Source organism: Leucopleurus acutus, assembly GCF_964270905.1.
Source record: "Leucopleurus acutus genome assembly, chromosome: 8".
Lineage (NCBI taxonomy): Eukaryota > Metazoa > Chordata > Mammalia > Artiodactyla > Delphinidae > Leucopleurus > Leucopleurus acutus.
This window is the reverse complement of record NC_139151.1, coordinates 56,919,148-56,937,268: the sequence shown is the minus strand read 5'-3', so window position 1 is coordinate 56,937,268 and position 18,121 is coordinate 56,919,148. Positions and strand designations below refer to the sequence as shown.

The window sequence follows — 18,121 nt, the reverse complement described above, 5'->3', positions numbered from 1 at the left end:
GAGGAAACAATCACATAGATGGAAGCTGCCCTTCAGAGGTTGCTGTGAGGATCAAAGGAGGGGTGTTTGTGAAAGCATTCTGTACCCTGAAGGGCTGTAACGGATTGGTTATGATTTGGCCATTATGAACATACAGCTTCTGCTTGCATACTTCCAGGGACAAGGAGTACACACCTTTATGTAGCAACTTACTCTAGGGGAGCAGACCTCTGCTCTCTGCTCCTTGCTTCTCCCTCCATTCTCCTGATCCCAGCTGCTCTGCCTTCCCTGAGACTGCTTTGCCCTGGAGGTCAGATCTTGCACTGGAGTCAGTCTGGCTTTCACTGTTTATGCCTGGGCCATCTAGTGTGGTGAATCCCCTGTCTTAGCATCAGAGGAAATGAGCTTCCTGATGGGCAGGGTCCCAGGAAGTTAACTACTTTGCCCAAGTAGAGGGGCTGGGCCCTGAACCCACCTGGCTGTAGACTCTGCATGCCTAGCGGCTCAGCCACACTTGCCAAGGTTGGGGTGTATCCCAAGGAGCAGCGCAGGACCACCGGAAGGAGTTGATAGGGGTCATGGGAGCATGCTGCCTTCATTCTATTTTCCACTGGCTGAGAAGGCAGCCCACTCTCAGCTGACATCCAAGAGGGCAGGTCTCATCAGCGTCAGGTGGGACTTCTCTCTGCAGAGATGTCCCGGCACAAGGGGCTGCCAGGGGAGAGGGAGGGAGTCCCCTCCTGGGGAATGCGCCAGTACTTTTTCATTCATTCTCCTGCTGTCTCCTGCACTGGGCACTGTGGACACACTGGGACATCAGACCCAGTTTCCACCCTAGAGATTTCCAGTCTGGGGGCCGAAGGGCAATCCATTGGAACACGAAAGGTAGGGATTTCCAGGCAGGGCTTGATCTAGTTTTCTCTTATCCCAGCTAAGAGTCTAGGCACCTCAGGCCAAGGGTGCTGACACAGACTGAGGTACCCAGCCCCTAGAAGTTGACATGCCACCCTGTTTCTTTTTCACAGTCACACATACACCCACAAACACACACTCAGACTTGTAGACATGACACAGCCAGGGGAGTCCTGCATCCTAAGTCCCCAGATGTACCTGGCACTTACCTGGCCATGACCTCTCCCAGGCGCTCTGCAGCTGCTGCTCGTGCACTGACCACTCCTGTTTGTCCTGCCGCCCTGCACCCCTGACAGCCTGGGCGCAATGTCCCTGCCGCTCTGCCTGGACTCCCGCTCAGGCTCAACTGCAGGAGGACAAAGGGGATGGACGCTGACGGGGGTGGGGGGATGGGGTGGGGTGAGGGGGGAGGGGGAGAAGAGAGTTAAGGGGGAAGGGGAGGAGGGGACACAGGGCTTTTGTTCTACTCTTGGATCAGCCCTGGGAGGGGGAGAAGGGAGGACCCAGGAGTAGGCGTGGGATTGACTGTGTGTGCACCTCGGATCCGTGTGTCTGGATTGGGGGTGACCTGGTGCTGGTTGTGCCCCTGAGTGATACATGGATGTGAGGGTGTGTGTGTGCGCATGCAGGCGTTCCAGGGTACCTGTACGTGCGTGTGGGAGTGCATGGGGACGTGGTGACTGTGGCATCGGGGTGGGTGTGATTGAGTAGCTGTAGGTGTGCCTAAGAATGTAACTGCACAGCTTAGAGGTCTAGGTATCCCTCCTTCCTCTGTGACTCTGTGCTCTGTGTTCCTGCTTGACAGCAGACGTGTCATTGTGCGACTTTGTGTATCTGGTTATATGCATTGTGTGTTCCTGTCTTTGTGTCAGCATCTCTCTATGATCATTTCTGTGTGTGACAGGGGTCTGTCTGCGTACACCGGGGGGCTGTGTCGTGTGGATTGTGTGTGTGGACAGCGTGTGGTCCTGGGTGTGTGGTATGGTATGGCTGAGGTGTTTTTCCCTCGACAATGTACCCACCGTGGAGGGAGCACAGTGAAGTGGGCATGGTGGTGCTGGGCCAGCCTGGTGGGCGTGGGGAGAGAACGAGGCAGCTCTGGGCTGGCCTGGGGCCGGAGGGAGGCAGCTCCATAGGCTGGTGTCTGTTCACTTGCTGTCTCTACGAAGGGCCATAGGGCCTGGTGTCTGTGGGGCAGGTGAGGAAATTTGCTTTCACGGACGAGGGCAGCAGTTTGGGAGGAGGATGCCTTGATGAGAGCCCGGATGGGCACAGGGCACCTGGGAGGTGGTACTGGTACTGCTGGGATTCTCTGTGCCGCTCCAGGCAGGTCACTAAGCCCCCCTTAGCCCCAGCTCTTCATCTTGGCAGGAGCAATAGTCTAGTCAGTTCCTGCTCTGCCTGTCTTACTGAGGTGCTGTGAACTCGAGGGGTTTGTAAGTGAAAGCCATCTGCCAGGTGGACTCGGTGAGGCTGGGATCCTGCAGGGACCGCCCCGTCCCCGCCCCCGGCAAGGCTTAGAGGTGATGGGAGGGGTCACTGTGATGACGGCCAAGCATGTGTCCTGAGGCCTGGGGGAGGGTCTGCTCTGGGGACTGTGTTCCAGGGAATGGTGTATCCTGCTTCCCCCTAAAAAGGGATTGTATATATTGCTGTATGTTAAAGGATGTGAGAGATTTGGGCACCTAAATACCTGGAACAGAGGGGCTGAGGGTTCAGGGAGGGCCCTGGCAAAGGTGGAGGCTGGACTCGGCCTGGAGAGGCCTTACCCACTAAGGTCCAAGGGAGGAAGCAAGGAGTGGGTCTGTGGAGATGGCAGTAAGGGAGAGGCCCTGTCTCTGGTTTCCCTGTTAAGGGCAGTCAGGCTGTCCTCAGTAGACAGGGAGAGGTCACGAGGAGGGCATTGGGAAGGTAGCCTTCTCAGTAACTCCTCAGGTCAAGGGACACGAGCCAGGGTTGACCACAGGCTGTGGGCTCAGCTGAGGGTGAAGGGCTCAGCTATCGGCCTAGCTGGGGGATGGCCTCCATCCTCCTTCCATTGTTTGGGGTGAGGGGAGACCGCTGGACTGCCTCTGCACTGGGGAGTGGAGGGGTACAGTGTAGGGCCCTGGTGAGAGTGGGATGCCGACAGGCTGTTCCACTCAGAACTCCCAGCCCCTTCTCCCTGCTTCTGAAAGACCCTAGGATGACTCAAGTTGCCCAAGTGTGGCCAGCCAGGAGCCTGGGACATGCTAGCCAGTGGACCCAGGGGCACTGACTGGACAGGGAGGGGCTGGCATGAAAGATTGGTTCCGTTTTCCTGGGCAGGCCTGCCAGACACTGGAGAGGAGGTTACTGGGGCATTTGGGTAGGGCAGTGTGCCCCACTGCTGGCCCGGACAGTCCAGGTTTCACGTACATTTCTTCATGCCCAGGGAGAGCCGGGAGCTGACCTCTGCCCCAGGAAGGGAGCACTTGGCAAATGTTTGAAAGGGGGAAAGGAGGGTGAGTCCCCCAATAGTTCCCAGAGGGGCAGTCCTAGAGGTTAATGTGGGGGGCCTAGTCTGGGTTCCAGCATTAGGAGGGGTTTCTTTTCCTTTCCTCCCTGAAGGCTCCAGACCCCAAGAATTCTATCTAGAAGGCCCCTGTTTGGAGAAGAGACACATCCCTTGGCTCCCAGGAAGCACCATGTTTATTTAATGTAGGATGAAACTGGGGTTCAGCCCCCTCCTTTCCCCTAGGACACACCCAAGACCATGCAGACTTTTATGACAAAGATGGGATTTACAGACCCCTTCTCATGGAGGGCAGAGGGCAGAGGTCCAAGGACTGAAAGACAGGGGCATCTGTGGTCCCAGGGGCTGTATTTTGGCTTTCAGCCCAGGTGCCCCACTGTGCCAGGAATGGGAATGGGCCTCTTCAAAGCTGAACCTCCCCCATGGGGGAGAGGCAACTCCTGGCTGAGGGCCTGTCCCTCCATAGACCAGGGATCTCAGAAAGCCTCCATGTGGCCACGAAGGGACCTGCTTGTCCCACTGCCCAGTCCTACCTCGGACCAGGGAGCCCTCCCCATCTGCCTTACCATTCCCAGCTGGTTACGGAAGGCACACAGCCTGAGTGGGATTCTGGCTCTTCCAGTTCTAAGCTGCGTGGCTCCGGATGGTCACTTCACCTCTCCAAGACTGTCTCCTCCACCACAATATGGGGACACTTGCCCCCAAGCCCAGTGCTGTTAAGGAAGCCCCAGTGCCATGTGATGCAGGGGAGGGGCTCCACCACCCTGCCACTCTCCCATTCATTTCTGAGAATGGTTCTTCCTCAGTCATGGGACCCGAATCCCAAACCCAGCAAGCTCTGTCCCCACCCTCCCACTGACAATTCAGATATGACACGTGTCAAGATGGCAGCTTTAATCATCTTGGCCGAGGCCCCTCAGGCTCCTCTGCTGAAGGCCTCCTTGGCCACATACCCACCCCTGACCATGCCATAACACTTTTCGCAGGTGGCCCCTGCCCTTGGCCACTGACGTGGGAACCTGAGGTCATGTCAGTCTGTGGATCTCCTGGGTTTGGATCCGGCAGCCCCGAGCCTGCTCTTGCCACCTCCAGCTGCTCCTAGGGGATATGGCTCAGACCCTCTCCTGGGGCAGGGCCAGCGGCAGCAGGAGGCTGTCAGGGGAGGAGTGCCTCCACCACTGTAGCAGGCGTTGCTCCTGGGCCAAGCTTCCTTGTGCTTTGAGACCGATGGAAGAGCAGAGGTGCTGGGGCAGAGGCCTAGCGCAGGCCCTTGAGGCAGGAGAAACACAGAGAAGGTGGTTTCCTCACAGCACAGACAGGAGGACAGACACACGTGGGCACACACAGGCTCCACGTCCTCCACTGCCGCAGGGGGCACGGCATGGCCCAGTGACCCTTCAAAGCTTCCCGGTCAGGATGCAAGGGAGGGCCTCAGAGAGTGGGCCAGGTCCCGAGCCCCAAACTTCCCAGAAAAAGGAGCCCCAGGCCCGCAGGGTCATCTGAGAGGCTGACGAGGGGCTGGAGCCAACAAGGAGACTGTGGAGCCAGCTCCCAGAGCGTGCTTCTTCCAGCTCTGTGGGCTTCCCGTCTCCACATGAGGTACAGGCTGGACAGACGGGTCTTCAGCTAATGCCCACTCCGGTCTGTGAGGGTCGTGGCGCGGCTGCCGCTCCCTTGGGGGCCCATAGGGGAGGTGGTGCTGTTGGCGTATGTGTCATAACTGTTGTCTGAACATACAGAGAGCTCATCGGAGACCTCCATGCCATCGCTGATCTCTGTTGGGCCAGAAGGAGGCAGAATGTGAGTGCAGGGAGGAGAGGAGTGGATAGATGGCTGGCAGATGCGGTGGGAAAGGGTGGCCTGGAGCCACTCCTGGTCAGCCACTAGGAGGAATGAAGCCTCGGGTTTCAGGTATGCTATTGAGCTTGGCATTCAAGGCCCTTCTCAGTCTCTGCAAACACTCTGGTCGCACTTCAGTCTCCTCTCCCTGGAACTCCACCTTCCAGCCACAGAAAACTATCTGCACCCTCTTAAGCTTGGCACACATGTGTTTACTCTCCTCAGGGCTTTGCACATGTTGGCCTGTCTCCTGGGCATGACCTCCCGATAACACTTCCTTTTCTTAAAATCTGGCTAAATTCTTCTCATTTCTGTTTTTGCCCCCAGGCTGGGATGGGGCCTCCTCATGACCACCCTGTTCCCCCCTGCCCCACCTGTATTGTCACCATCTATGGCCCCCATCGGCTGGAGTACTTCAAGGACAGGGATGAGGTCTGGGCATCAGTGTCCCCAGTGGCTGGTACAGTCCTGGACACACAGCAGAGGCTTAGAAAAGGTCTGCTGAGGGGAGCTAAGCACACCCCAAGGGGACTCAGAGCACCTTGGTGGGGCTGAGGGTTCCTGGAGAAGACCTCTCAACCAGGAGTGGGCAGCGGGTGAGGCCTGCGGCGACTCTTCAGGGCCAGTGATGAGAAGGTGCTAGGTGAATGAATGAATGGCCTTTGGCACTACAGAGAGGCGGGGGTCGGGGAGATGCAGAACCTGACAGGCCGAAGTGCTGGCCTCCTGCCTGCCATTCATGCTACCCGCCCCTCCTGACTTCCCTGGGCCAGGCACAGTACAGGAGCCTGGGGACTCCTCCTTCCAGGAGCTCCCCAGTGTCGCCAGAGAGCTGTGGGAGGCCAGGGGAAGCCCTCCAACCCCGCTTTGGTGCTCAGGGAAGGCTCCCAGGAGAAGGAGGGTTTTTGAGCGAGGGTAGGAGGAATTAAGTACCCCAAAGGCAAGAATCTGTGTATCCTCAGCACCTAACACAGGGCCTGGCATGCGTCTGTTGAAGGAAGGGATAAATAAAAGAGTGAATAAATGAGTGGATGTTCACACAGTCGCTGGAGCCAGCCCCACTAAACCCACAAGCACCCCCCACTGGGCTCTGGTTCACTCGGGCAGCATTTACCAAGCACCCGTCTGGGCCAGGCGTGGCACTAACCCTCACAGGTACTCTGTGAGGGGGAGCTAGCCCATTTTACAGAGGAGGAGTCTGATGGTGAGGGAGGTTAGGTAATATGCTCTTGTTCACACAGCTCGGGGGATAAGCTGGGATTTGAATCTAGGTCCATCTGGCTTCTAAATATCTCTCAAATCTCTCTCCTCTCCTGTTTCCATTCCCACAATTCCCATCTGAATTATTGGTTTCCTTGCCTCTAGCTTCCCCTTCTAACCCACCCTCCACACTCGTTAGAGACTGAATTGTGGGGAATTCCCTAGCAGTTCAGTGTTTAGGACTCTGCACTTCCACTGCAGGGGGGCACGGGTTCGATCCCTGGTCAGGGAACTAAGATCCCACAAGCCCTGTGGCGCCAACAAAAAAAGAAAAAAGAGAGATTGAATTGTGTTCCCTCCAAATTCGTATAGTGAAGTCCTAAACCCCAGCACTTCAAAATGTGACCCTCTTTGGAAGTAAGGTCATTGCAGATGTAATTAGTTAATATGAGGTCATTAGAGTGGGCCCTAATCCAGAATGACTGGTGTCCTTGTAAAGAGGGGAACTTCGGACGCAGAGATGCATCTACAAGGCAACGGGAGAGGCCAGGACCAGATCTTTCCCTCACAGCCCTGCTGACACCTCGATGATGGACTCTTAGCTTTCAGAACTGTGAGATAATACATCTGTTTTTAAGCCACCCAGTTTGTGGTACTTTGTTACAGCCCCACTGTAACAAAGACGAATCTGTCTGTTACCCTCCTCTTCTTTCAGAACAAAGCCCAAGCTCCTGACCACACACTTGAGGCCGAAGTGCCTCCCCAGCGCCATCTTGGGGTGAGTCAGCCAGAGGCCCTGCCTTCGAGCCATGGCAAGGAGTGCTCCCTCACTACCTCTGAACACGTGCTGTTCCTGCCTCGAATGCCCTTCCTTCCCTCTGCTCGCCCAGCCCTCACCTCAAACCCATCACCCTCCTACCCTTCCTTCCCATTTCAACTACATCACCTCCTCACAGAGTGGGCCCCCAAACCTTCCTCACTGCCCCAGGGAACTCTGAACCCCTCTCTCCTCCTTGTACCCCACTCTGGCTCAGCACCCACATCTATTAGAGCTCAGTGACACCTACCTTTCCATGTATTTGTTTATACATGCCTCCTCCATCAATCTGGGAATGTCAACAGGCAGCAAGCAGGGGTGGAATCAATGTTTGTGGGGTCTGTGTATGAACCAGCAGGGCAGGGTGGGCCTCCAGCCCTCCCCTACCCCTGCATGTCACCCTTGCCCACTACCCCTGGGGCTGACACTGAGCCACAGGACCTGGAGTTGATGGCTGCATGTGGACGGGTATGCATTTCCGTGTGTGTATGTGTGCCCCTGTACCAGTGTGAGCGTGAAGCTAGGTGGGTATACTTATGTCTGTGCCGTGTCCCTACCTGTATGTGCTGAGTGTGAAATGTGTGCACACACACCCGTTTGCACATGTGGGGTGCAGAGGACAGAGCCCAGAGCCTGACTCAACCTGTCTGCGGAGCTGCACACCTGAAAAGATGAGCTTCTCCTTCATGATGCTGACGTCCCGGCTGGTCCGGTGCACCGCGGCACTCAGCATGATCTGCTCGGGGTTGTAGCTCCGTATGCCACCCAGGCGCCACCTGCAGAGATGGCCCCGTGGGCATCAGGTCCTTCCCCACCTTTCCTTGGAGAAGGGATCCTTCCCACTTCCACAGACTCTCTGGATTTGGCCTGAGAGACCAGCAGGACTCTTGTCCGACTGTACAGACGGGGAAACTGAGGCCCAGAGTAGGGCAGAGCTGGGGCCTGAATCAGTCTGCTGACTGTCAGCCAGGGCTCTCCAGCCCTCTTACCTCCAGACCCCTAGATCCGCTCCCCTTGCCCAGGAGGATGGTTAGGGGTTGGTTAGGTATGTGTCAGGTGCCCCCAGTTATACACCTGGACAAATTTGGGGGTGGGGGCTTAGCAGGCATGACTGATGACCCACCCTGGAGTGCAAACCAATCTTGGGGAGTCCCAGCTGATGTCGCCTACAGCTCCATCATCAGGACCAGGCTGAGTGAAGCCAGTGAGGAACCCCAGAGAGGAAGTGAAGGAAAGCAGGGAGGGGAGGGGAGACAGCGGGGAGCTTGTCTTCATGGCATCACAAGGCAAGGGTGCTGGAGTGACTTGGGGAGGGGCCTGCTGCTGCTCTGTTCCAACAGCCCTGGAAGAGTGGGGTGCATATTCCCTAGTGGAGAGGGACAGGCCGGAGCATTACCCCTTTAATGGCTGGGGCAAGGTGGGAGCAAAACTGAATGGGCTGAGAGGTGGGGCTGCATAGGGCGTGCAGGGACCAGGCAGAGCCGGGAGGACTTGGGTTCCTTTGTCCGGCTCAGGGCACAGTTCTTGCTGTTACAGTTCCTCTGAACTAGCCCCAAATCCCTGGCCTCTGAACTTAGATTCTTCCTGCAACCTAGACAGAAGGACTCACCGGACCCCCAACCCCACTCAGGGAAGTGGGGATCAGCTTGGAAACAAAAACCCAACCCCCCAGGGCCCGATGCCCTGCTGGAGTGGGTGGAGGGAGCCCAGACTCCACGGGAAATCAGTTGTTTCCAGATGGGATCAGCACAGCAGAAATGGACAGACAGATGGACAGGCAGACAGGTGGATGAACAGAGCAGACAGACAAGGGGAAAGCAGGAGGCAGAGGGGAAGGCAACCTCTGGCTGGGCTGGCCGCCCTACGCATCCCTGAGAACAGCAATAGGGTCTCTTATTTATCGCTGCGTGCCTGGCACCAAGCCCAATGTCTCCTGTGTGGTGGGTGCTCTAAGTATCATTGAGTGAATGGAAGAATGAGGACCACAGGGAAATGAACTTCTCCCCCAGGGTCCTCTCCTCCATCAGGCCTTGCCTGACCCCCCAGGAAGACGATGATGCCGCCCTGGCTGTATCTTGAGTGGCCCAGTGTGTCGGTGGAGCACCCTGGGGAAGAAAGCCCAGCACAGCACCAGCCAGCACATGTGGACATCTGCCGACTGAGGATGGTGGAGGGACCAGGCAAATGGCCCTTTGCTGGGCTCAGTCCCACAGTCAGTGAGCACAGAGTTCCTCCTCCTAGAAGCTGGTCAGTGAAGATGACTGACCTAGGAGGGCCCAAGGCACCTGACCAAAGGGAACTTGCACCCCCAAGACCAAGGTCTCATCTTGGAAATTAACGTTAAACGCAGGAGGAAAATGTCAGGCCCGTGTCTCTGCAGTGAGGTACATCTAGGACAGGAAGCTCAACCACTGGGGGTATTTCCCAGGGGAAAGTACGGGAGGCTGTGCTCATGGGGGGAGAGCAGTGGGGTGGGAGTCAGAGACAGAAAGTGAAAGAAAGAAGAGAGGTGGAGAGAAAGATAAACAGAGTGAGCAAGGGGAAAGGCAGACTGGGAGTGGGAGGGCCACAGGTGGCAGGGAGAAACAGAACTTGGTAGGCTGTGCGCCGGGCACTGGGGAAGGCCTTGCCAAAGTGCCAGGCTGTGGGGGGTGGCCCAAGCAGAGCCCCTCCCCAGAGGGAGACGCTCTGGTGCTGAGAGAGGCCAGGTCAGCAACCTGCAAGGAAATGCTGGTTCCCTGTCTGCGGGAGGGAGAGAGAGCAGAGGGACACACACGGCAAGGTGGGGAGAGAGAAGGGAGGACTGCAGGGGAGAGGACGAGAGCAAGGATGGGAAGGCGGCTTCAGGCAGGAGAGGTGTATGGGAGGGTGACCTGGGCTTAGGGCTCCTCAGGAGGCAGCCTTTCAGAGGGAGGTGGAGAGGGGGCGGCGAGAAGGAGGGAGAGAGAGGAACAGGAGGAGGACCACACCAGAATTACCTGATCAAGTGATAGCTGTGAGATGCCAGAGTGCAGCAGAGAGTGGGGAGGGGGGAGAGAGAGGAGGGACATGCGCCGGATCAGAGCAGTATGGGACAGAGAGAGAACGTCAGTCAAGAGTAAAACCCAGCCTGCTACTTCATGGCTGGGTTGGGGCCCCGCCTGGCCCTAAAACCTCCCCAGGACCCACCCACTCCCACTGTGACCACCACCCCCAGCTGTCATCCTGGAGGGTGGGTGGGGAGGTCTGAGCCCGGCCCGAGTGCTGTGGAAACCTGTGCCCTGGGTGACAGGCAGGGAGACAAGCCTAGAGAGGAGACCCCCCTGGAGCTGAAACTCACCAAAGAGTCTACACAGCACATCCTGGCCCAGCTTGGCTCTGGGCTCCCGGCTGGGTGCTCATTCCAGAAGCCACTGGGCTCTGGCTGAGGGGGACGGGCTGGGGGCCACAGGGAGGCCTCCTTCTCCCCTGAACAGGGTGGTCTGGCCAGGATATCTCCCGGCCCAGGGCTCAGGAAGGCGTTCACCTGGCTGGGGGCGGGAGCTGGCCCGTCTCAGGCAGGGAGGGCCGCGGAAGGTGGTCAGGGCCTACTCACTTCTGGAGCACGAAGATGCCAACGATCAGGATGAAGGAGATCAGGTCGGCGGTGACCCACATGAGACAGTACTCGTCCGGGGGCTGTGGACAGATGGCCCACAACCAGCTTCCAGTCACGGCTGGTCCAGACCAGGGCTCCAGACCAAGGGCCCATGGGCAGGAGAATCGCACGTCACCATCAGGGAGGGGCAGAGGAGGACCTGGAGGGGGCTTGGGGGCTTGAGATTATATTTTGTAGGAGTCGGCCTGGGGTTTGGGGTGGGGTGTGTGTGTAGGATAAAAGAGATCTGTGCAGTGTTCACTGTAGAGGTGGTGTGTTTTAAACCTAGAGGATTTATGTGCTTAAAGGGGCTTAATGCAAGAACCAAAATATGAAAGACAGACAGATGAATGAGAGGGTGTGACGTGACAAGCAGGTGCGCAGGTGGGTATGTGAAGAGGTATGTGGCATCCATGTGCATGTAAGAGTACATGTCATTGTAGGGTGCGGAGTGTGGGAGCTTCCCCTCCAGGGGGCCATAGAGAGGGGCCCAGCAGGGTGAAGCCTGCAGAGCAGCCAGGCCTCACACCCCCTTGGTCTCAGGTAAACTGTGGAGGTGGGCTAGGGCACTTTTTGCTGTTGGTCCGTTCCTGTGGCCTGAATCAGAGTGTGCTCATAGCTACTGCTGCCAGTCAGTTATTTCATCTCAGTCCGAGCTGAGCCCTCAGAGGTTTTAAAAGACAATGGGCGGGGATGGAGCTAACCACCCAAAACCTAGATCTGATTCACTGACACGGCATCATCTTAGCCATAATGAGACCCTCCATCTGCCTTTCATGACCTCAGGGAAGTGGCAGTGGGAACACAGGAGGGAGATCAAGGGCTCCCCAAGCCCCCTGGTTGGCAGAGCTGGGACTGGAACACAGGCCTGTCTTCAGGTGCTCAGTCGGTCAACCAACTGAAAGCTGGTTTTATTGGCTGTAATCTCTGAGAAGATTTTAATGTTCCTTATTTTCGCCTCGTTGCCCTCTTTTCCCAATGACTTCCCTTCCTTTAAAACAAAATATAATAATCTCCAAACCCCCCCAAAACCCAAGTAGTTGTTTATTTGTCCAGAGCCTTTGGTGTTTTTCCCCATGTGGCTCAGGCCAAGGTTCCTCCTACCCCCCAGACCTTGGTGCAGGCCCAGAGGTCAGGAGAATCTTCTTCATGCCTCAAGCCTGTCCCCTCAGGTGCTCCCCCCACCCCTGAGACCTCACTAGAGGGAGCCCGGGTGTGGAGCCTGCCCCCCAGCCCTGGAAGCCATAGGCAGCTCCCTGGACCCCCAACAATCCCCAACTCACCATGATCCAGAGGGGAGAGGGCACCTGGGATAAGGTGTGGGAGTTGTCAGAGGTGACAGACGGGACCCCTGCGCACCACAGCAGGGAGAAGAGCCACGGGGCATTGACTGTGTAGAGGTTCACGCTCAGGTTCCAGGATGCATAGTCCCTGTGGGGCAGGGACAGAGGCTGGTCGGCCCTTTGGCCAGTGTGGGAAGCCTGTAAAGCATGGCCCTTCACAACCTCACGCCGTCCTCAAAACTGTCCCTGGAGGAAGGAAACTCCGCTCTCAGAGGGCCAAGCTCACATACAAACCCAGGTCTGCCTGATGTTCTCAACCTCTCCTCTTTGAACCCTGAGCCTGTGTGTCCAGTCCTCTGGGTGAGCCTGGGCAGGATGGGGTGGGCACCTGAGCTCCTGGCGGGACACCTGAGTGTAGCGCAGGTTCAGCCGCTGGATGTGGCCCCTCCGCAGGCTGGCAGCTGCCTCCTTGGAGCCCGATGTCTGCTGGAAGCCAGGAGCCACCTTCTGCACGAAGGGCCTCTGCCTGTTTGGCAGCCACAGGACCTGCAGGCAGGAGAGGAGCAGCCTCTGATTTCCCTTCTATACAATGGGGTTAGGGTGTCTGTCCCTCGTGGAGCACCTGGAGGGGTTAAAAGAGGCGGGACCTGGCACGCAGTGAAAGCTTTCAGGTAGTAACCACCTCCGGGGGATGACTTGGTCCCAGCCATGGCTGGGAATTGCTTTGGCAACACCTCAGGAAGATCCCCCTCCAGACCCTAGTCAGGACAAGACCGATAACGCCCCAAATGTCAGCTACTGTGCATGTGGCCACCAGCGTCTTGTGTGCTCTCATAGTTGGAATCGTATTTTCCCAGGTATCATGTAGGTAACACTTCATGGAAGTACCATGTTCCGAAGAATCTGGCCCTGCTCCTGCCCTTTGTACATTTTTTTTTTCCTTTGTACATTTTAAACGCCTTTCTTATTTCCCTCTTGGCCCCATGATGACCCTGTCAGGGAGGCGTGGGGCATGCTACCCTCATTTCACAAATGTGGAACCCTAAGGTCTGGAGAGGGGACACGGTGAGTTTACTGCTTGAGCGGGACTCCAGGCAGGCCTGGTCTCCCTGCGGGTGGGGCAGGGCTGGGCGGAGCTCAGCTCCTTGGGGACAGAGCTGGGTGGGGCTGGGCTGCAGGGCCTCACCTGGTGCTGGGGGAAGCCGGAGTGCAGCACGGCCTCCAGCGTGACGTTGAGGAAGCTGCCGCGGTAGGGGTGCTCCCGCGGCGGGTCACGCAGGTTGAGCAGCAACGTGGCATTGCCCTTGGCCAGCTCCAAGAGTTCCATTAGGCTGCAGATGGACTGGTTTTGGGCTTCCCTGTGGTCGGACGGTGACAGGGAACTGGCCGTCCAGAAGGGGTCCGTCTGGCAGAGACAGGGACACACATGTTTGTCTCACCAGTCCTATGGGGCCTCCACATGCCTTCCTGGCTATGGAACTTGGAGACGACTGAACTGCCAGTGTCGGCTGGTGTGTGCAAGTCAGGCACATTGAAGGCTGGGGCCCTTTGGGACCTCTAGGAGAACCCAACCATAACCTCTCTATCCCAGTCTGCTTGCCAAAAGAATGATTTGCTTGGAACATATCCCAGACCCCAGTCCGTTTTTCTCTCAGTAGCACTTCAGACCAGAGAACCAACTTCCTCTAGAGTTTTACAGTGTTAACAATTTTAGCTATTAACTATTATAATCAAAATCAACTTTTTCTGGTAGGGGAGGCAGAACCAGAACAAGTAGTGACAACCATGACAGCTAGGCTGCAGTGGCAGGAGCCCAAGGAGGCCGCCAGCCAGCCTGGCTGTGAGTCAAGGAAGCTCGGCATGTGAAGGTCACCTGAGCTGAGGGCTGCCCCTGGCCCTCTCCATGGAGTCCCTGACCATGCTTTCCATGCCTAGGACTGGGACGGGTGCTGCCAGACCTTCAGGAACCACTGGCCAGCGTTGAGCCTCTGCAGCAGGGTCCAGTTGAGCATGGAGGCGGGCCTGTGGGCGAACTCCGGGAATTCCTCCTCCACGTTGGTGGTGCGGCGCAGGGTGGCGTCGTGCATGAGGAAGGGCACGCCGTCCAGGCTGTGGGAGGGTGGGGCTGCGGAGTCACTGCCCACCCAGGTCCCTCACCCGCTCCTCCCCACCCACTTACACCAGCCCACCTAGGGACCCAGGCCCGCTCTGCCCCTCTTTGGGCCTCAGGTTCCCCGTCTGCACAGGGAAGTCAGTGGGCAGTAGGTGAATCCCTCGGCTCTCTCTGAGGGTCAGATGGGGGTGGGCACTGCTGAGGAGGGAGGGCTGAGCGTATTCTCTCAGCAGCCCTGGGAGGTAGAGGCTATCTCATTTAATAATAGGGAAACTGAGGCTGGAGACAGAAGTATCAGACTCAAGGCCTACCAGCCAGTAAGTGGTGGAACCTGGCTTAGAACCCAGTCCACGTGATGCTGTAATGAGAAGAGTGCAAATGCAGGCCCCTTTGACAAGTTCCACCCTGGTATCATCCCGGTCTTCCCCACTCTGCTGGGGCTGCCAGTAGCCCCATAAGGTGCCTTAGCGTGAAACAGTAAAAGGCACCTGTGCTACCCCTCCTCAAGGCATTTTTCTACCACCTGCTAGAAAGCTTTGATAAACACACAATTCTATAATGTCTACAATGGGAATGGTATCCTCACACCGTGGTACCCCTGTTCAGTACCCTGCCCCCCTCCCCTTCTCAGACATGATGTTATCAGATCAGTATGGACACTTCTTGCCCTTTTTACAAACACATACTTACAATCTACATGTAGAAGTTGTATAGATCACTTTTATGTGGTCTTTAAAAGTATAATTGACATCACCGTGAACGTATCACTCTGCACCTTGCTGATTCCACTCATCAGAGTGTTTGCGCTCCATTTTGCTGAGCCATACAGAGCTAGTCTTTCCATTAAGTGGATCTGTGGCAGGACTCCAGGTCCCTACCTCCACCCTGCTTGAATCCGGTGTCTGTTTTTTTCTCTATTTTATATCCTGGAGTATGGCACAAAATCTATTTGCATAAACATGGTGCCTGCCCTGCAGTGGATAATCCAAGCCTCCGCTCTCCCATCTCTAAGACTCCGGGACCAGGCGTGTCTCCAGCAGAAACCCGGGTGTGGTTGCATCGAGGAGGAAAAGAGGTGCTGTCCTCCCAAGCCCCACGCTTACCTGATGGTGACGTCAGCCTGGAGTCCGTACAGCTTCTGCTCTAGGGCCTTCCTGAAGGACATCAGCGTGTGCTCTGGGGCCAGCTGGGGAGGAAGGTGGTGGTAAGGGAGAGCCAAGCTTTAGCTCAAGCACCGCTCCCCGACCCACAGAAACTCTTCCACGTTGGGAGGCTGGGGTAGACCCGGTTCTAATTCCACTCCTCTAAGCAGTAGCTGTGGACATCCACAGCTGGATGTGTGCATCCACACAGCTTCTCTGAAGCTCAGTTTCCTCATCTGTTAAATCATGCCTACCTCATAGATTTATTTGGTGGTGGGGAGAGAGAAGCAGGGATGGTTAGTGTTGATGTGTATAAATGTCGGGGGTGGAGGGCTTTTTTACAGTCTTCTGCCTCTTTGCAGTCTTGGGCTTGGCTGAATGCCAAGTTTCCTCCTGGTTATACCTTGAGTCCAGGTGGAGATCCCCAAGGGAGAGGACAGGGTAGACAGCATGGCAGAGTTTCAGTGGGGTGACTGGTTTCTTCATCTATACAGACATGACAAGACCATCTCCTAGACTGTTATAAGGATTAAAAGCCCCTAGCACGTTGCCTGATACAGAGTAAGTGCTTAACAAATGACAACTGTTACCCTATAGCATATACATCAGAAAATCCTAGTTCTAGGCCTGACTCTGCCATTAACTAGGTTTGTGACCTTTGGTGCATCTCTTTATCCTATGGGCCTCAGTTTCCCCATCTGGTCTTTGGCGGTATATGTACACTGTTCTCTGAGTGTCCTTCCAGTTGGGGGAGTTGGGGTTCCGAGTCTCCCTAGTTGTTTGGTCTGGTGATCCTGTCATACCCTTTGCTGCCACTAGGGGTCAGCACCATACCAAGGATTGGGCTAGGACCATGTGCAGTGCGGGATGCAAGACAGGGAAGACTTCTGGCAGTGAGGGATGGGTGGAAAGGGCTCCCATGGCTCATCCCATTCTCACCAAGACATGCTCATTCCCATCTTCTCTTCCTCCAGCCATGCTGTTCCCCAGCGTGTAACACACTCCCCTCGTCTGGGAAGCGGCCTGGCATGGCAAGGGCTTTGAAGCTGAGAAGGAGCAATTCCCCTTCCCAGTCACCAACCTGGGCCCATCACACCTCACCCTCTGGACCTCGGTTTCTTTAGCTATAAAATGGACTAATATTACCAAGCTCATAGCTGAGGTAACAGACGTCAGCAGTCTCTGAAATGTGAGTTCCTTTCTTCCCCTTTCTGCAGGGCAGAGCAGCCTTGGGGGATATGCTGCCTTGTCTCCCGGTCAAGTGGGCTGGGTGAGACCCCACAGAGGCGTCCAGGTGTGGACTCGGTGGGGTTCCTGCTCAGTCACCTCTAAATGCCCTGTGGCCAGGCATCCCACAAGTGACCACCAGAGAGGTACCAACGCCCCCCTCCCACGTGGCAGAAGGTAGACTGGGGGTGGACACAAAGAGCGTAGCAGGGGCCATGAAGACCCTTGGGGGAAGGAGGAAGTGTTTGGGAGGGGCAAAATCTCTTTTCTGGAGGCTTTTTAAACTCAGATCTCCCTGTGTTAGGTGCTGGCCTCCTTAAGAAAGAGGGTTGCTACTGCCTCAGGCCTAAAGGCAGATAGGGCTGTATTGTCAGAAGTGTGCATGTGTGGGCGTGGTCGTCACAGACTCATGGTGGTAGACCACTGTGGTTAAGAGGCCCAACTTTGGAGTCAGTCTGACCAAATATTAAAGTATGCACACAGGCCACCCACATAGGAAGGACACCCCCGTCCAGGGCACACAGATACCATCTCCAAGACAGGGATGAGCACCTGGGCTTACCACACACAGATGTGTGGACCCAGAGTCAAAACCTCCCACAGGCAGACATACAGGTGTAGACACTGGTACTCATGCATTCACAGTGACACAGGGAGGACTTGTGTCAAACACCCACACCAGCCCCTCAAGGGCCACCACCAGGATGCAATCAGCCAGATGCACAATGGGAGAAATTCTACAGGACAAATGACTCCGTTTCTTCAACAAATAAACAGCATATGGGGAAAAAAAGGGAGGGAGATTATTATAGACTAAAAGATACTTAGAAGACATCCCAGCCAGCTGTACCACATGGACTCTGTTTGGATTCTGATTTTTCACAACTCAATTATAAAGAGATATTTTTGAGACAAAGTAAAGCTGAACACTGATTCAGTATTAGATAGTATTAAGGAATGATTATTAATTTGGTTAGGTGTAATAGTGGCAGTGTGGCATAGTTCTGTTTTTAAGGTCTTTATGCATTAGAGATACATCCTGAAGTAAGCATGGATAAAATGACACAATACCTGGGATTTGCTTTCAAAAAAGACAAAGCAGGGCGATAGATGAAACAAGAATGGCAAAATGTTGATAAATGGTGAAGGGGGTGTTGGATTCATTATACTATTCATTCCCCTTCTGTGAATGTTTGAAATCTTTCTGCTAAAACAACAATCCACATGGGGCCACCCCACTCCTTCCCTTTGCCCCCGCTTCCTGCCTCAGCACACCCCACCCTCTTGTCCTGTGGCCTCCAGAGCAGGTGGGGTGGGTAATATGGGTCATGGAAAGAAAAGCAGCTATAATATGGGGCCCTGCCTCCTGGAAGGCTGTCCTCCTAATTTATCCTTACAAAAGCCAGCAGCAGGGAGGCCTGGAGGGGACCAGCAACCCGCCAGACACACGGGCAGCATGTGGCAAAACTGGACCCCAAATCCAGATCCTCTGACTCCAA

At 55.9% G+C, this 18,121-nt stretch overlaps 1 protein-coding gene across 1 annotated transcript in view; it reads right to left on the bottom strand.

Moving 5' to 3' along the window:
- Positions 1-5,011: 5,011 nt before the first annotated feature.
- The window catches only part of GDPD5 (glycerophosphodiester phosphodiesterase domain containing 5), a gene marked incomplete at its 3' end in the record, with an annotated part of 54,636 nt that continues 41,526 nt past the window's right edge, over positions 5,012-18,121 (bottom strand). Inside the window, exons 9-17 of the mRNA XM_082845819.1 lie at positions 15,357-15,439; positions 14,099-14,249; positions 13,327-13,545; positions 12,529-12,686; positions 12,141-12,288; positions 10,816-10,898; positions 10,220-10,234; positions 7,905-8,017; positions 5,012-5,160 (exon numbers count right to left, since the gene is read on the bottom strand). Coding sequence (XP_082701945.1) covers positions 5,012-5,160; positions 7,905-8,017; positions 10,220-10,234; positions 10,816-10,898; positions 12,141-12,288; positions 12,529-12,686; positions 13,327-13,545; positions 14,099-14,249; positions 15,357-15,439 — 1,119 coding nt within the window. The remainder of the gene's footprint in view (positions 5,161-7,904; positions 8,018-10,219; positions 10,235-10,815; positions 10,899-12,140; positions 12,289-12,528; positions 12,687-13,326; positions 13,546-14,098; positions 14,250-15,356; positions 15,440-18,121) is intronic.